The 18,711-nt window shown below is 49.4% G+C and overlaps 1 protein-coding gene across 1 annotated transcript in view; it reads right to left on the bottom strand.

Moving 5' to 3' along the window:
* Positions 1-219: 219 nt before the first annotated feature.
* LOC135192840 (blood vessel epicardial substance-like) overlaps positions 220-18,711 on the bottom strand; it is a 35,130-nt gene continuing 16,638 nt past the window's right edge. The window contains 4 exon segments of the mRNA XM_064176216.1: positions 220-527; positions 8,330-8,471; positions 14,288-14,455; positions 17,834-17,948. Of these exon segments, the coding sequence (XP_064032286.1) occupies positions 403-527; positions 8,330-8,471; positions 14,288-14,455; positions 17,834-17,948 (550 nt within the window). The 3' untranslated portion in view covers positions 220-402.

An 18,711-nucleotide genomic window follows, 5' to 3' on the forward strand; every position in this document is an offset into this window, starting at 1 on the left:
GACCTTTACGATCGTTGAATCCAATCACTTTCTAATTGCACTGAGTCCGGTGCTAAACCTTGTCCCTCAGAACTGCATCTCTGTCTCTTTGAAACACCTCCAAGGGTAGAGATTCAACCCTAGGCAGAGGACTTCAGGGCTTGAGAACCCTTTCAGGGATGAAGTTTCTTCTAACCTTCAACCTAAACCTCCCTCTCCAGAAGACACAGGTAAAACCCATGCAGGTTTTTGTTTTATTGTACTCAGGAGTAAAATGAATCCATCTGGAAGCCACTGATGTGCACTGTGGTGAGGCTGGACACGGAGAAGTGGTTTCAGCTTTCAGATTCCTCCCAAAAGTCATCTTCTGCCTCTTGCACTGGAGCTGTGTGCAAGCTCTGACACAGCTGAGGGCACATCTGCTCAAGGCAGGTGCTGGAGCTCAAGCTTATCAGCAGATGGTGCTTCAAAGACATCATCTTCAACACTTTCTTCTATTGGCTTCATTCTGGCCAATGTTCTCAGGTAGGGAGAGGTCCGACCTGGGCCTGCCACAGTCACAAAGAAACCTCCAATTAATTTCACAAGACAGACCTGCTCCATGTCCCTACTTGTGACCAAGAGTGCACAACCTGATGGCCCTGCCCTGGCTTGATAGGTGAAGCTTTGCTATCTGGCCAGAGGAAGTTGTAGCTGTGGCACAGCCATGCTCTGTAGACCTGCAAGGCTCAGTCCCTGCAGCTAGCCACAGGCACAGCATTCTCCCCAAACCCTGCCCATCCGAGGCTGTGCCCCTGGTCATTTCCTCACCCTTACACTCACCAATTCTTTCACCCACACATGATGTACCCCAAAGGTAGAGGTTTTTCACAGCCAAGGCAAGTGGACCTCAGGGTACTGGGTAAACCTCTGGTGGCTACCTGCTCACTGCCTGAAGAGCAGGATGGAAAACACAACAGCTCTACAACTAACCCCAAGGACAGCAAGATTCAGAGGTAACTTTTGGCTGCCAGGGACTTCACTGCTCTGAGACAGGCTCAGAAAAGCAAGGACTCAAAACCTGCCAGAGCAGAGCACACGCAATGGCCACTGCCACTAAGACACCACATGAAGTTTTGGTGCAAGCTACCTCCCTGTGGTAGTTAAATAATCAGCCTGAGGGTTAAACCAGAGAGCTCCTCTGCCATCAGCCAAGCAGGTTTATTTCCCACTGTTCATTCTGAAATTGCTTCTGCACTTTTCCTCCCCCCTCTCTCCTCAAGTTCAATCACCACAAGGGCACAAGGCTGTGGCCAGAAGGATGAGGGAAATCTCTGCAGTAGCATTTCAGAAGCAGCGGAGTTGTTGTCTGACAGATCCCCTGGATGAAAGCTAAATCTCCAGGTTTTCATGTTAAAAATGCCAACATTTATCAGGCAACACTTAGTGCTGAGTTACTCTTAGTGCTTGAACCCCACTTCATTAGCTACACAGTAAACAGCTCCACTGAGGAAGCCTATTTGTGAGGAACGACTCCTTTGTGCTGAGCAAGTTACACACAGGGAGCAAAACACTAACTAGAGGCAAGAGCAGCAGGTTACCAGCTCACTGCATTTTAAAGTCACATCCACACAAAACTACTCAGAATTAGCTTTTAAGAGCTTGGTTAAAAGACAAATTAGTATTTCAACAGTCAAAAGCTACCCTGGCAAAGGCTTATTTGCACACATATTAAATACTGGAATTGTTAAGAAGATTTTTGTTAGGACTTTATTACTGCTTTTAGACTGGTAGTAAGAAGCCTGTGAGGCTGTTCAACAGGACCCAGCATAAGGTCTAACAGTGTGAGGTTGTTGGGGTCAAAGACAGTGGTCTGCTGATGCCTTCCTTCATCCAGTGTGGGACAGATGTTCAAGAGGCTGAGTCAAATCTTGAACCCAGGCTTTCCACACACTGCTCTGTTGCCATTTCTCAAGGGCCTAAGCTCCACCAGGTGTTAAAATGGCATTTACCACAACACCAAACCCTCTTTGCAACCACAAGCTGGGTGAAACACAGGGAGCACTCTCCAAGAGCTAAGACAAATAAATGCCAGCTCTAGAGCCCACCACGCGAGGACATGGATCTGTAGGAAAAGGTCCAGATGATCAGAGGGCTGGAGCACCTCTCCTGCAAGGACAAGCTGAGGGAGTTTGGTCTGTTCAGCCTAGAGAAGAGAAGGCTCCAAGGAAACCTTAGAGCAGCCTTCCAGTAGCCAAAGGGGACCTACAGGAGAGCTGGACAGGGACTGTTTAGAAGGGCCTGTGGTGGCAGGACAAGGAGCAATGGTTTGAAACTAGAGCAAGGTAGAGTTAGATGGGACATTAGGAAGAAGTTCTTTACTGTAAGGGTGGTGAGGCACTGCAAAGGGTTTCTCAGAGAAGCTGTGGATGCCTCATCCCTGCCAGTGTTTAAGACCTGGCTGGATAAGGCTTTGAGCAACTTGCTCTAGTGGAAGGTGTCCCTGCCTATGGCAGGGTGGGTTGGAACTAGATGATCTTCTAAGGTCCCTCCCAACTCAAGCCATTCCATTAAGACCAAACCTCTCCACATCCCTGCTTAGCTTGCAAGTCTGCAAACACAGGATGCTGCAGCCCAGCAAATGGGAGCAACCTAAGCCAAGCAGCATGGAAAAAGAGACTAAAACCAGGTAATCACCAACTCCATTTCCCAACAAATGGCATTGGGATGGCCCACAGAAAGCAAACACAAGCGTCAGGAGACAAACCACCCCCCACTCTTGGTACCTTTCAGAGGATGCTTGCTGAGTTAATGTGATGTTATCAACGGAAAACATCATGCTGCAAACGACTCACTCCATAAGCATTATAGAACTCTTGCTGGTTATTTCCTTGACACAAAAGCAAAGAGTTAGTTGTGTTTCACAGGTAATCAAGTTCAAAACACAGTTTTGTTAGTCGTTGTAGCCTGGCACCTGCTAATTAGTACCTTTCACCTGTTCACCACTGAATGCTTTGAGATCAAGCTTTGCGTTCTCAGTTTCTTGAGAGGAATGAGGCAAAGCTGCTTGTTGGCAGAGAAGATAACAGCATAAACTTTGCAAGTTTGAGTCATACAAGCGTATAAATGCCCAATTTTTCAAGAACACGGAAATCAGGAGTAAAAAAACTCTTTGCATTGCAGCAGTGAAGCCTCCTATTTACCATGGGCTACTTTGGTCCACACACCAAGTCGTTATCCATCACATAGCTATGAGAAGACACCATTCCTGCAGGGCTCCTACACAGAGAAGCTTCTCTTGGTCATTTATTTTGACCTAAACCCAAACACATTTAAAAGCTTGTCCTTTCCACGTGCTCCTCACTAAGTATTCTGAGGGTCTGAGGGTTTTGTTTGTCATTAAATCATTTATAATTGCAGAAGAAGGATTGAGAGGAACAGCACTGAGGCAGTGAATCCTCAGTATGTTCCCCAGACTGGATTTTAAACAGACCAAAACACCCCAAGAAAATGGTGCCTGCTGCACTGAGAGCACCCAGGAGAAGGTTTCTGAAGACATCAAGGTTCAAAAAGAAACAAAAACCAAACAACAAACCAACAGCAGTGAGACATTGGAACAGGTTGCCCAGGGAGGTTGTGGATGCCTCTCCCAAGAGGTGTTCAAAGCCAGGTTGGATGAGGCCCTGAGCAACCTGGGCTAGTGGAAGGTGTCCCAGGTTGGAACTGGAGGAGCTTTATGGCCTCTTCCAACCCAAGCCATTCTATGAACGTGTGGCAAGGTAAACAGCAGCATTCTGTTCAGTTTTTCCTGTGACCTGAGAGACAAAACCCAACATGTCCACAATCCACATGGAACACAAAGATTTCAGCAGAGCTCACCTTGGTATCAAACCCACCCCTGGCAATGACAGAACCCAGGAGTAACTAATAAGCTGGGCAGAAATAAAGAGTGAAGCACCACATTTGAGTGAGATAAAGAACCCTCCACCAAGAGCTTTTATCAGCCCTTTGCAGGAGTCATTTCACACCAGTCCAAGTGCAAAGGAGAAATGCTGGCAGCATTTCACAGGCTGCATGGGTGACACCTCCACCTCCCCAGAACTAAGGGCACTTACTGGCCTTGGGTGGCTGCTGCCACATCTGCTGCTGCCAGTGGGATGGTGACACTATCAGCCACACCAACCACTGTTGAACTGACCAGTGTCAGGAGATAAAAGATATTTAAACCTCTTTTGGTAAAAGCAGACCCCACACACCAGAAAAATGCGGTACAGAAAGCAAAGAGAAGTACAACAGAGAAGTGTATTTGTGAAGATGGTGCTGAGCATGGCCACGTCGCAGGGACTGATGTCCTCAGCTGAACAAGTCTTGCACTTAGATCACCTTCTCCCCAGGCTGAAGCACTGCTGTGCTCTGCTGCTAAGTCTGAAAGACAATTCTAATGCTAGCTGATGGCACAAGCACAGTTTCACAGTTTCCCTCAGGGCACACTGGTCCAGGGGCTCTCCACACCAAGGAGAGGCTTCAGCTTCATGGAGCTTTGCTGTGGGACAGGTGGAAAGCCAGTCGAGAGCACACAGGTAAAGACCAGAGAACAGACCGAGACAGGAGACTTCGTGGCAGGTATCTGCTACAGGCTGCCTGATCATAAGAGCAAGGAGCTGGAAGGCTTCTTTATCCAACTGGCTGAAGCCCCACGATGGCAGGCACTGGCACTGGTGGGGAGCTCTACCCACCCCACGTCTGGTGGGAAGGCAACAGGGCTGGGAGCAGGCAGTCTGGGAGGGTTCTGGAGAGTGCAGCAGGCAGTTTCTTCACACAAGTGATGGATGAGCCAGCTAGGGAAGGTGCTCTGCTGCACCTGTCACTGGTGAACAAGGAAGAATTCATCAGGGAGCTGAAGGCTGATGGCAAAGTTGGCTGCAGCATCCAGGAGCTGATGGAGTTCAAGATCCTGAGAAGTGTGCAAGACAAAAGAGAGTTACAGCCCTAGAGCTGAGGGCAGGGAGCTGTGGCTACTCATGGGACACAGCCTGCAGGGGCAAGGGGACTCAAGGACAGATGCTTCATCTTCAAGGACAAGGTTCCTCAAAGCACAGAGAGAGTCCATTCTGGTGTACAGAAGGTTGAGCAAGCATGGTAGAAGGCTGGCATGGATGAACAGACAAGTCCTGAGAGAGCTCAACCACACAGACATGTGAAGTGAAAGCAGGGATGAGATGTTTGGTAGGGATACAGACAGAGGCATGCAGTGATGGAATCAGCAAAGCCAAGGCTCAGCTGCTCTTGTCTCAAGTGAAGGGCAACGAGAAAGGCTTCCACAGATACATCAACAACAAAAGGAAGGGACTGAGGGGCTCGGTGGGGCACAGGACCTAAGGACATGGAAAGGCTGAGATTCCCAGTGGCTTTTTTGCTTCAGATGTTACTGGTAGGGTTTGTCCTGAGGCCTCCCAAGTCTCCAAGTCCAATGGTGAGACAGAGAGTGCTACTGGGCTTACAGGAATGCTGGGCTGAGGCAGGGACCACTTGAGCCAACAGGGCAAACACAGGACTGGGAATCACACAGGCTGCACCCAAGGGTGCTGAGGGTTGGCTGAAGCAATTTACCATCTTGGAAAGGTCATGGCAGAGGAAGAAAGGCAGAGAGAGAAAAGGCAGTGTTGTGGCCATTTTCAAGGTCAAGGAGGAGCACCCAAGGAACCACTGGCCCAGCAGCCTAAGCTCAGCCTCCAAGATTATGGACTCCTGGCAGCCATGCCCAAGCATACGAAGGACAGGAAGGTGACTGGGAACAGCCAGCACGGATGTGCCATGGGCAGATGGTGCCTGAGTAGTCTGAGCACCTCCTGTGCTGGAATGCTGGGCTCTGTGGATGTTGCTTGCCAGGACTGCATGGTGGCACTCCATAACCTACCCTTCTAGCCACGAGGGCGGGAGATGGACTGGAGACAGACTGCAGCTTGGGTGAAAAGTTGGCTGGAATGTCGAGTTCTCAGGGTGGTGAAGAGCAGAACAAAACCCAGCTGGCAGTTGCTTAACAGCAGTGTCCCTGCAGGGCCAGCACCAAGGACTACAATGGACAACACATGATTGACCTGGAGGGTGGGATGGAGTCCACTCCTGCCACCATCACACTACAGCTAAGCTGGGAGGGAAACTGTTGACAAGCCAGGGGCTAGGGTGGCTCATTTGACTGCTTGATAGGGCCCTCAGAGGCTGGAGGAGCAACAGGAAGCACACAAAGTTCCACAAAGGCAAACTCCTGCAGCTGGAGCACAACAAACTTAGGCAGCAGTGCAGCCTGGACATCACCTAGGTGGAAAGCAGCTCTGCAGCAACAGACCTGGGAGGGCTGGTGGTGGACACAAAACGAGTGTGAGCCCTTGCAGTGAGCAAGACCACCCACAGACTGAGCCACGTTAGCAAGAGCACAGCCAGCAGGTGAATGAAAAAGGTCCTCAAGGGCTTTGCCAACCTGCATGTTTCTGTGATTCTCACCTCAACTGTGTCCTAGGTGTCACTCTTGGCAATCAGCTTGCCCAGAGTGGTTGTGGATGCCTCAGCCCTGCAAGTGTTTAAGAGCAGGCTGGATGAGGCTTTGAGCAGCCTGCTCTAGTAGGAGATGTCAGGCCACACCTTGAGTGCTGTGTCCAGTTCTGGGTTCCTCAGCTCAAGGGAGCTGTTGAGATACTGGAAGGTGTTGAGAGCAGGGCAGCAAGAATGGGGAGGGGTTTGGAGCACAGCCCTGTGAGGAGAGGCTGAGGGAGCTGGGGGTGTGCAGCCTGCAGAAGAGGAGGCTCAGGGCAGAGCTCATTGCTGTCTGCAGCTCCTGCAGGGAGGCTGTAGCCAGGTGGGGTTGGGCTCTTCTGCCAGGCAGCCAGCAACAGAAGAAGGGGACACAGTCTCAAGTTGTGGCAGGGGAGGTCTAGGCTGGATGTTAGGAGGAAGTTGTCAGAGAGAGTGATTGGCATTGGAATGGGCTGCCCAGGGAGGTGGTGGAGTGGCTGTGGCTGGAGGTGTTCAAGCAAAGACTCTGCCATGGTCTGGTTAGTTGGACAGGGCTGGGTGCTGGGTTGGACTGGCTGAGCTTGGAGGTCTCTTCCAACCTGGTTGATTTTATGATTCTATGTCCCTGCCCGTGGAGGGGGATTTGAAGTAGATCTTTAAAGGTCCCTTCCAACTCAAGGCAGTCTGTGATTCTAGCAGGGTGTAAGACCAGCAAGGCTTTTGTGCTTCAGTTTGGCTGGGCATGAAGGTTGTACCAAGCTAAGGAATGAAAACAGAGACACCCTCTAACTCTGAAGGAGTTCCTGGATGAGAACTGTGAGGCTCACAACAGAGAACAGATAAATTAAATGGGAAAGCACAGGTACTTCAAAGCACTTTCTTCTCAGCAGAGAGTTTAACCACAGCAGTCAACTGGCAGTGATTTTTCTTCCTAGAGTTGATGTCTAATTACTAAATTGTATTGCCCAAATCAACATAAATAAGCCTGCAGGATCCTTTTAAACACCATTATACTGACAGCTTATGTTGAATAAGAAACCTGAGCATCTCTGGGGTTCTTTTGTTGTTCAAAAGCTGCTTTCCAAGCTCAGGCTGCTGCTGAAGTTTAGATTCAGGGGAATTCAAAACAAACAGCAGCAAAAGCCTGGAAAGAATTGTTTGGGAGGTTTCAGTATTGGAATAAATTCCAAGAGCAGAAGCAAAAAGGTCAGATGTGGCTTCTTGATCTGTTCTCTGCTACTGCTGTCATACAAAGCACAGGAGAGCCTAATAGGACATCTGGAGATTTTCCAGGTGGCATCAAAACCTTGGTTGTGCACCAGACCTCTCCAGAGCCTGCCAAAACAAACCACTTCGGGAGACAGTGCAGAGCACTGAGCTGCTGAGGGGAGATGTTTTGTTTGGGCTTTTGATGTCTACAGGCACCAGCCTAAGGAGACGTTGCTGTGGCAGGGGCTGTGCATTCAGTTTCATCCCACTGGAAACATTCCATACCATGCCTACATATCCACAGCATGCCAGAATTGGTGGTGGGACCTGATGGGGTTTTTTGCCAGTCTCTACATGAGGCAGCCCCAGTTGTATACAAAGCCTTACACATGCTCTGGTTTCCATACAGTTCAGTCCCTCCACTTAGCTAAGGTCCAGCAGCATCCCAAACCTACACCCTGCTCCCACTGGAGAGGGTTGCATACAAAGCCTTACACATCCTCTGGTTTCTCTACAGTTCAGTCCCTCCACTTAGCTAAGGTCCAGCAGCATCCCAAAACCTACACCCTGCTCCCACTGGAGACACCAGGAGCTCTGCAACCAAACTAGCAGGGTTTGAACCCTTTCTGTTGGCACTATTTGGAGCACTCACGAAGAGAAGAAGCAGAGGAAGTCCCACGGAGGAACATCTGCAGGCCATCCTCACTGTCACTGGTGCTGGCTGTGCTGTTCCTCATCTGCATCACCGAGAGCTGCGAGCAAAGGCTGGGCTGCCGGTCAGTCTTTTTTGAAGCCTGAGAAAAGAAACCCAGGATTTTAATCAAGGTATCAAGCAAATGAATGAGAAAAAGCATGGTTCCTCTGTGGGAGATGCTCTGGTCTCAGCTATTTGTGGCTAGAGCAGAAGTTCCTATGCAGTGTTGAGGAGAGGCTGAGGGAGCTGGGGGTGTGCAGCCTGCAGAAGAGAAGGCTCAGGGCAGAGCTCATTGCTGTCTGCAGCTACCTGGAGGGAGGCTGTAGCCAGGTGGGGTTGGGCTCTTCTGCCAGGGAACCAGCAACAGAAGAAGGGGACACAGTCTCAAGTTGTGCAAGGGCAGATCTAGGCTGGATGTTAGGAGGAAGTTGTTGGCAGAGAGAGTGATTGGCGTTGGAATGGGCTGCCCAGGGAGGTGGTGGAGTGGCCGTGGCTGGAGGTGTTCAAGCAAAGACTCTGCCATGGTCTGGTTGATTGGCCAGGGCTGGGTGCTAGTTTGGTCTGGATGAGCTTGGAGCTCTCTTCCAACTTGCCTGATTCTATGATTCTATGACTGAAATGAGAACAGATGTCAGTAATCTACTGGGACACTGAAAAAAAAGGAAAAATCAGATTACATCTTCCATTTCAATTGTTCTGTGCTGAACTTTTCATGTCATTTTGTGATGGTTTGGGGGTTACCCCGCCCCCCCACACTTTTGAATTTGCCCCAGCTAACTCAGACGGACCCTGGGAATATAGATGAAGCAATTTATTTACAGCTAGCAGAATTTACAAGCAGCTATTTACAATATATACAGTTATATACAGTTATATACAGAAATATACAAAGGATAAACAATACAAAAGCACAACTCCCCTCCCAGAAACCTAAGTTCCCAGGAGGGGCTCTCAAACCACCCCAACACCTCCCCCCGTCCCTCTCAACCTTACCCCAGTCCTCAGGAAGAAGAGAGGTGCAGCCAAGAGGTTAGGGAGCAAGGTTAGTAGGAGCAGGGTTAATGAGATGTGACCAGGTCTAAGGCAAAAGCAAGAGTGAAAAAACCAAAATGGAGAAAAAGTCTTTCTTCTTCCCAGAGTTCTCAGCGTGACTGTGAGAGAAGTAGACACAATTGTTTTTCATTTCACTGCCTGTTATCTAGTTCTTCTACCAAAACATTCCAGCTTGCTTCAAACTAGCACAATCCACCCCTTGTCTACTTCGCTCAGAGTATCGCTGAGAATTATCCAATCTAATCTAAACCAATATTTACACCAAAATAATATATACAAGTTCAGTTCACACTTCAATCAGATGTAGGTGATTCAAAAGCTCAGAACAGGGACTCTCAGGTGATGTTGGGTTCGTGCTCACGTACTGTAGATTCTATCGTAGATTCTCTCAATGTTGGGCGCCGATGTTACCTAGAACAGAAAACTCATAACAGCTTGAATTTAAACTCTCTCAGCTAAGGTTAAATTTCTCTGTGGAATACACTGGATTTCACCATTCTCCTGCATTACCCAGTATGTATGACCAGGACCTTCAGCAGAAACCACCCCTCGGACAGGTTTCCCTTCGCCCGAAGGAGAAAATACCCAAACAGTTTTCCCTAACAGATTCTTCTCATGTACAACAGGAACTTTATCACCGTCTACTGTTTGGACCAAATCTGATTGTGCAGGTCCTGCTCTGTTTACTGAACCTCTACTATTTACCAACCAGGTAGCTTGTGCTAAATGTTTGTCCCAGTTTTTCAGAGTTCCACCCCCCATGGCTTTTAGGGTGGTTTTCAGCAAACCATTGTAGCGTTCAATCTTCCCTGAAGCTGGTGCATAGTAGGGTATGTGATAGATCCATTCAATACCATGCTCTTTGGCCCAGTTTTTCACAAGATTGTTCTTGAAATGAGTACCATTGTCTGACTCAATTCTCTCTGGAGTTCCATGTCTCCACAATATCTGTCTCTCCAAACCAACAATAGTGTTACGTGCAGTAGCATGTGGAACTGGATAGGTTTCCAGCCATCCAGTGCTGGCTTCTACCATCGTCAACACATACTGCTTGCCAGAACGTGATCGAGGTAAAGTGATGTAGTCAATCTGCCAGGCTTCACCATACTTGTACTTTGACCATCTCTCACCATACCATAAGGGCTTGATTCGCTTAGCCTGCTTAATAGCAGCACAAATGTCACAGTCATAGATGACTTGGGTGATAGCGTCCATGGACAAGTCAATTGACCTATCACGAGCCCATCGGTATGTTCCATCTCTGCCTTGATGTCCAGATGAATCATGGGCCCACCGAGCTAAGAACAGTTCACCTCGGTGTTTCCAATCAAGGTCAATGTCAAGTTCAGAGTTGGTATCAACTTGAGCAATCTTAGCAGCTTGGTCTGCCTGCTGGTTATGTTGATGTTCCTCAGTGGCTCTGCTCTTAGGCATGTGTGCATCTACGTGCCGCACCTTCACTGGAGTTCTCTCCAGCCGTGCATCAATGTCCTGCCATAGATCAGCACACCAAATAGGCTTTCCTTTCCTCTGCCAACCATGCTTCTTCCAGTCCTTCAGCCAACCCCATAGAGCATTGGCTACCATCCACGAGTCGGTGTAGAGGTAAAGGATAGGCCAATTCTCACGTTCAGCCACATCAAGAGCAAGTTGAACAGCTTTTACCTCAGCGAACTGACTGGATTCTCCTTCTCCATCTTTCGTTTCGGTAACTCTCCTGGTTGGACTCCAAACCGCTGACTTCCATATTCGCTTGTTCCCAACAAGACGACAGGAACCATCTGTGAACAAAGCATAGTTCTTTTCCTGATCAGAGAGATCACCATAGGGAGGAGCTTCCTCAGCACGAGTTATTTTCTCCTCTGGAGGTTTGGAACAGTCTGTGCCTTCCGGCCAGTTGGTGATCACCTCCACCAGACCAGGTCGGTCAAGATTACCCATTCGTGCTCGTTGGGTTATCAAAGCCATCCATTTAGACCAGGTTGCATCTGTGGCATGATGTGGTGATGAACCTTTGCCTTTGAACATCCAGTTAAGAACTGGCAGTCTAGGAGCTAAAAGCAATTGTGACTCAGTTCCAATCACTTCAGAAGCTGCTTTCACTCCCTCATAGGCTGCTAGAATCTCTTTCTCAGTTGCAGTGTAATTTGTCTCTGAACCTCTGTAACAACGTCCCCAGAAACCAAGTGGACGACCACGTGTCTCATTTGGAGCTCTCTGCCAAAGACTCCAAGTTGGACCATTGTCACTGGCAGCCGTGTACAGAATGTTTTTAATGTCCGGACCAGATCTCACAGGTCCCAAGCCCACTGCATGGACTACTTCTCGTTTGATCTGATCAAAGGCTGCTTGTTGTTCAGGTCCCCACTCGAAATTGTTTCTCTTACGAGTCACATCATGCAGAGGTTTGACAATCTGACTGAAACCAGGAATGTGTAGTCTCCAAAATTCCACCACACCAAGAAAAGAAAGTGTGTCCTTCTTACTGGTGGGAACTGCCATGGTAGAGACTTTGTTGATCACATCCTGAGGAATGTAACGGCGACCATCCTGCCACCGCACTCCCAGAAACTGAATTTCTTTGGCAGGTCCTTTGACCTTGTCTCTCTTAATGGCAAAACCTGCTTGCAACAGAATGTCAATGATCTTGTTACCTTTCTTGAAGACTTCCTCAGCAGTTTGGCCCCACACAATGATGTCGTCGATATACTGGATGTGCTCTGGAGCTTTACCTTTCTCCAGTGCATTGTGGATGACTGAGTGACAGATGGTTGAGCTGTGTTTCCACCCCTGAGGCAAACGATTGAACTGGTACTGGATTCCTCTCCAGGTGAATGCAAACTGAGGCCTGCACTCCTTTGCTATGGGAATAGAGAAGAAAGCATAAGCAATGTCATGGTGGCTCTGGGGTAGAGTGCTTGCCTGCCGTGCAAAAGGCCCCACGTTGGGCGCCAATTAAAAAATGTGATGGTTTGGGGGTTACCCCGCCCCCCCACACTTTTGAATTTGCCCCAGCTAACTCAGACGGACCCTGGGAATATAGATGAAGCAATTTATTTACAGCTAGCAGAATTTACAAGCAGCTATTTACAATATATACAGTTATATACAGTTATATACAGAAATATACAAAGGATAAACAATACAAAAGCACAACTCCCCTCCCAGAAACCTAAGTTCCCAGGAGGGGCTCTCAAACCACCCCAACACCTCCCCCCGTCCCTCTCAACCTTACCCCAGTCCTCAGGAAGAAGAGAGGTGCAGCCAAGAGGTTAGGGAGCAAGGTTAGTAGGAGCAGGGTTAATGAGATGTGACCAGGTCTAAGGCAAAAGCAAGAGTGAAAAAACCAAAATGGAGAAAAAGTCTTTCTTCTTCCCAGAGTTCTCAGCGTGACTGTGAGAGAAGTAGACACAATTGTTTTTCATTTCACTGCCTGTTATCTAGTTCTTCTACCAAAACATTCCAGCTTGCTTCAAACTAGCACACATTTCCAACAGAAAGGGTGGCTTTTGGTCTTTTAGGTATGATGCTCTGCAATTAATTATACCTCTGTATTTATTGTGCTTTGTGATGTATTGAGCCTTGTCCTCCCTGCTAAACATGACAGCAGGCTGGGTAGAGAGCTCAGCAACTTATGGCCTTACAGGAGCTTGGGCACTGTCCTGGTTTTTCATTTCCTCATGTTAGAAGAGAGTAAAACATCCTTCCTTCCTGGCATCTGAGCATTTGGCCCTTGATTTAACTGAAGGCAGACTTGGGAGCTTCCACTTGCTTTGAGCAGTGTTTCTGAGACTGTCAGATGTACTTAGGAGTTTCCATTGCTTTGTGCAGTCTTCTTGAGACTGTCAAATGGTCTCAGAAGCTTCCATTTGCTTTGAGTCCTTCCTGAGAAGTCTTTGCACTCTAATGTTAATGTGCAACCATACCTTGTACCTTAAGCATTCCTGCAAGCCAGAAAGCTGTTCCAGTGTACGTGAGTGCAGCAATCAATGACAAAAGCATAATAGATACCTCCACTGAACCTTCCCAGGCAGGAGAAGCATCTTTTTAGCCCCCAGCCATCACGTCTACTGCCTGGCTAGAAATAGCTCTGCTTGTCAGTCAGCTCTGAATCTCATTTACTCATCTTTCTTGCATATGACTGTACTAACTTTAAACCAAACTTGCTCCTGACAACAACCTTACACTGAGCCATAATTTGGCACTGGAAGGCAATGAGTCTGAATTCAGCTGCTGAGAGCAGTGTGCTAGACAAAAAAAAAAAGAAGAGAAAAAAGAGGTGGTTTAAGACAATTTAAAGTTCACAGGAGCACAGGCTCACAGGATGTTAGGGGTTGGAAGGGACCCAAGGAGATCATCGAGTCCAACCCCCCTGCCAGAGCAGGACAATCCTATCTAACAGATCACAGAGGAACACATCCAGACAGGCCTTGAAAGGCTCCAGAGAAGGAGACTCTAAAACCTCTCTGGGCAGCCTGTGCCAGTGCTCTGGGACCCTTCCAGGAAAGAAGTTCCTCCTTGTGTGAGCTGGAACCTCTTTTGCTGCAACTTACACCCATTGCTCCTTGACCTATCCCAGGGAGCAGTGAGCAGAGCCTGTCACCCCCTCAGATACTTATAAACATTTATCAAATCCCCTCTCAGTCTTCTCTTCTCCAGACTAAGCAGCCCCAGGTCCCTCAGCCCCTCCTCATCAGCCATGCCCTCCAGTCCCTTAACCATCCTCGTAGCCCTCCGCTAGACCCTCTCCAGCAGATCCCTGTCCCTCTTCAACTGGGGAGCCCAAAACTGAACACAGTTTTCAAGAAACAAAGCATCTATGTGGAGGAGGAAAGCTGCCAAGTTAAATCTCTTGTTGCTTACCTTGTCATTTAAGGTTGGGTCGTTCAATGAGTAGAGTTTATTGGTAATATCTTTGCCAATCAGGTACTTAAAGATCTCGTAGAGGAATGGCTCAGATTCCAAGAAATAGGTCAGCCTTTCCCTGGACCAGCACAGGAACTTGCAGTTATCATCTGCAATGATGGTGACCTGAGAAAAGACATCATAGAATGGAACCACAGAATGGAACCACAGAATGGAACCACAGAATGGAACCACAGAATGTCAGGGGCTGGAAGGGACCTCAAAAGCTCCTTTGGTCCAGCCCCTCTGCCAGAGCAGGCACAACCATAGAATGGTTTAGGATGGAAGTGACCTCAAAGCTCAGCCAGTTCCAACTCCCTGCCATAGGCAGGGACATCTCCCACTAGAACCTCAAGGCCTCATCCAACCTGATCCTGAACACCTCCAGGGAGGTTGTGGAATACAGAAGCACCCAATGTGATCAAAGATCACATTGGGTGCTTCTGTGCTCCACAACCTCCCTGGGCAACCTGTGCCAGTGTCTCACCACCCTCAACCTGTGCCAGTGTCTCACCACCCTCACTGCAAAGAACTTCTTCCTAACATCCAGTTTCAATCTCCCCTCTGCCAGTTTAAACCCATTCCTCCTTGTCCTGTCACTCCAAGACCTTGTCAAGAGTCATGCTCAGGATCAGCACTCCTCTGAAATGAGTGACACCAATTCACTTGTGCTCCCAGCTGAAGTAACTCGTGGAGACACAAAGCTTAGAGCAGCTGAGGGAACTGGGATGGGTTAGCCTGGAAGAAAGAAGGCTGAAGGGAGGCTGCTGCCTCTCAACAGCTCTCTGAAAGGAGGTTGGAGCTAGGTGGGGGTTGGCCTCTTCCCTCTGTAGAAAGTGATGGGATGGGAGGAAAAGACTCTAAGTGGCACTGGGGGGGAAGTTCAGGTTGAACATTAGAAGAAACTTCATCCCTGAAAGCTTTCCCAAACAGGCTGCCCAGGGTTGAATCCCCATCCCTGGAAGCATTTCTAGGAGGCAGGGATGTGGTGCTGAAAGGAGGTTGTAGTCAGGTGAGGTTGGTCTCTTCTCCCAGGCAGAGAATAAGAGGACACAGTCCCAAACTGCACCAGGGCAGGTTTAGGCTGGATGCTAGGAAGAAGTTCTTGCCAGAGAGAGTGAATGGCATTGGAATGGGCTGCCCAGGGAGGTGGCAGATTCCCCATCCCTGGAGGTGTTTAAGAGGAGGCTGGATGAGGTACTTAGTGCCATGGGCTAGGTAATAGGTTGGGCTCAGTGATCCTTTCCAACCTGGTTAATTCTGCAGTGGACATGGTTTAACACCAGATTTGCTGGAATCATGGACTCAAGCAGGTTGGAAGAGACCTCCAAGCTCAGCCAGTCCAACCTAGCACCCAGCCCTTTCCCTGCCAACCAGACCATGACACTAAGCGCCCCAGCCAGGCTTGGCTTCAACACCTCCAGGGATGGCAACTGCACCACCTCCCTGGGCAGCCCATTCCAATGCCAATCGCTCTCTCTGCCCACAACTTCCTCCTAACATCCAGCCTAGACCTCTTCTGGCATGGTTGGGCTCAATGATCTGAAAGGTTTTTTCCAGCTGCAGTGGTTCTCTGCTTCTACAACGCAGCTCTCGACAGCCGGAGAGGAGCCTGCAGCCTGTGGCTGGAGCTGCCAGGCTCACCCGCCCTGTGCCAGCAGAGGGCAACGACACAGCAGAGCCTGCGCCGCTCGGCGGTGCCCAGCGGTGGCTCTGCGGGGCAAAGGTGGGCACCTCCCGAGGAACAGGCTGCTCGCTGCTAGCGCAGGCTGCTCGCACACCCTGAAAAGCAGCACTATGCAAAGCCTGCGGAGTAAGGGGAGCCTGGCACACCCGGGCGGATCCGAGCTGCAGCCGGCAATGAAGGCGCTGCCCGAGCAAGCACTTGGCAGCGCTGCCAGCAGATGGGGGCCGTAAGGTTCAAGCCTCCTGCAGCGGCAGGGCCGATCGGGTCTGTGCGGCAGCCACAGCCCAGCTCAGCAGGGGAGGATGCCACTCCACGCCAGATCGCAGCCGTTTAAGGCAGGCAAAAGATTGAGGACTGAGCCTTTTCCCTTCAAAAGGACCAATCTGTATCCAGTGGCTTAGGAGAGAAAGAGGCTGTGCCAGGAGGGCAGAGTGCATCTGGGCATTTCCTTTGGCGTTACGCCTAGTGTTTGACTGGAAGATATGACATCAGACCCTGCTTTTAGAGTCTGTGTTGCTCTCTTCCCCTCCCTTTCTGCCAGGGTATCACTCAGTCAGCCACAGCCTGGCCACTATCACACAGGGAACTTCAAGTAAGAGATAACAAAATCACTATTTCAGTTCTCTAACAGTGCTTCCCCCCAGGGGCTATAGGATAGTATGAGAGGGGATGGACTGAAGCTTGAAGAGGGTAGATTTAGACTGGAGATTAGGAAGAAATTCTTGACAGTGAGGGTGGGGAGACACAGGTTGCTCAGGGAGGTTGTGGATGCCCCCTCCCTGGAGGTGTTCAAGGCCTCATCCAACCTGGCCTTGAGCAACCTGGGCTAGTGGAAGGCATCCCTGCCCCTGGCAATAGGATTGGAACTGGATCTTTAAGGTTCTTTCCAACCCATCCCATGAATTATTTTAGCATGTTCACTTAATTTAAGAATCTATGAATATCCTTTAATGCAGCAGTATAATGTCACTGCTAGACAGACTGCTCTGCAAACTCCATCATGACATCATTTAAAACGTTTCACAGCATTTCAGAGTTACTCTGGGGATGATCCTTCATGGATCACCAGGGCTAGAAAGATGGAAGGAAAAGCCAAAAATAAAATCACCACAAACACCACCAAAAATAACTAAAATAACAATGCCAGTATCAGGAGCAGTGTGGCCAGCAGGACAAGGGAGGTTCTTCTGCCCCTGGACTCAGCACTGCTCAGGCCACACCTTGAGGGCTGTGTCCAGTTCTGGGCTCCTCGATTCAAGAGAGATGTTGCAATACTGAACGTGTCCACAGGAGGGCGACAAAGCTGTGAGGGGCCTGGAGCACAGCCCTGTGAGGAGAGGCTGAGGGAGCTGGGGGTGTGCAGCCTGTAGCAGAGGAGGCTCAGGGCAGAGCTCATTGCTGTCTACAACTCCCTGCAGGGAGGCTGTAGTCAGGTGGGGTTGGGCTCTGCTGCCAGGCAAGCAGCAACAGAAGAAGGGGACACAGTCTCAGGTTGTGGCAGGGGAGGTCTAGGCTGGATGTGAGGAGGAAGTTGTTGTCAGAGAGAGTGATTGGCACTGGAATGGGCTGCCCAGGGAGGTGGTGGAGTTGCTGTGGCTGGAGGTGTTGAAGCCAAGCCTGGCTGGGGCACTTAGTGCCATGGTCTGGTTGATTGTGTAGGGCTGGGTGCTAGGTTGGACTGGCTGAGCTTGGAGGTCTCTTCCAACCTGGATGATTCTATGGGTTCTAAGTGGATTCTATGATTCTAAGTCAAGCAGTTCAGCACTGATGGAATCCATCCTCATCAGCTTACATCCCAGGCAGATTTAACCCCAAACTCATCCCTGGAATTTCTCTCCCCGGTTCATCTGTGTGGAGCGGAATTCAGGAGAATCTATAAAGGCACAGGGGTAGATATTGTGCAGGAAATGCCCTCAATAAGACACCTTCATTCTGGAAAGAAAAAATGCATGAAAGAACATTTTAAAAGGCATGGAAGCTGATGCATTCAGTCTGGGTTTGGATAGGAGCATAGACAGTGCTAAAGCAGGAGGGAGCAAGCAAAACATCTGCTGGAATTTCAGCCCCAGGGCTGCCCTTTTTTCCACCTGCACCTCCACTGACTCCAAGCAGAACAGGCTGCCAGGCAAACTGGGTTGCTAAACGTGGGGTGTGTGTCCTCAAAACAAGATGAAAGAGGTCTGCAGGGTCATGCTCTACAGCCAGAGAAGAATCAGACTTCCTTTAGGGAAGTAGCTTTGCAGCAACCAGCAGCTAATGGCTTCAGGAAAACAATGGAGCCTGCCTCTACTGCTCCTATCAACAGGACCTGGTTAAAACACTGGCCAGAGGCTAGCAAGAGCTTCAAGCCTGGCCACAGACATTTATTTTCTCATTCTCACCTGGGTCCCACCAGTCCCTTGGCACCAGAGATGCCCCTTCCTGCCTGCAACTCCAATGAGCTTGTCACGCGGTCTGCTGGAGGGGCAGTCCCTCCTCCACCCCCCCTGCCTTATGCACAGTATTTTTAACCTTACAGCCTGAGAATGCACTGAGAAGATGGCTTAGGTATCTAAGACTCAAACAAACCTTGTTCTGGAAGACTCTGCCTTTGGCACGACATAAATACAGCTCCCATTAAAACCCATGCAGCTGCACACACACCTGGGGACATTGTATGCTCCCAGCAGGAAGCATCACAGCCATTTGAAAGCAG

The sequence above is a fragment of the Pogoniulus pusillus genome, chromosome W (genome assembly GCF_015220805.1).
Source record: "Pogoniulus pusillus isolate bPogPus1 chromosome W, bPogPus1.pri, whole genome shotgun sequence".
Lineage (NCBI taxonomy): Eukaryota > Metazoa > Chordata > Aves > Piciformes > Lybiidae > Pogoniulus > Pogoniulus pusillus.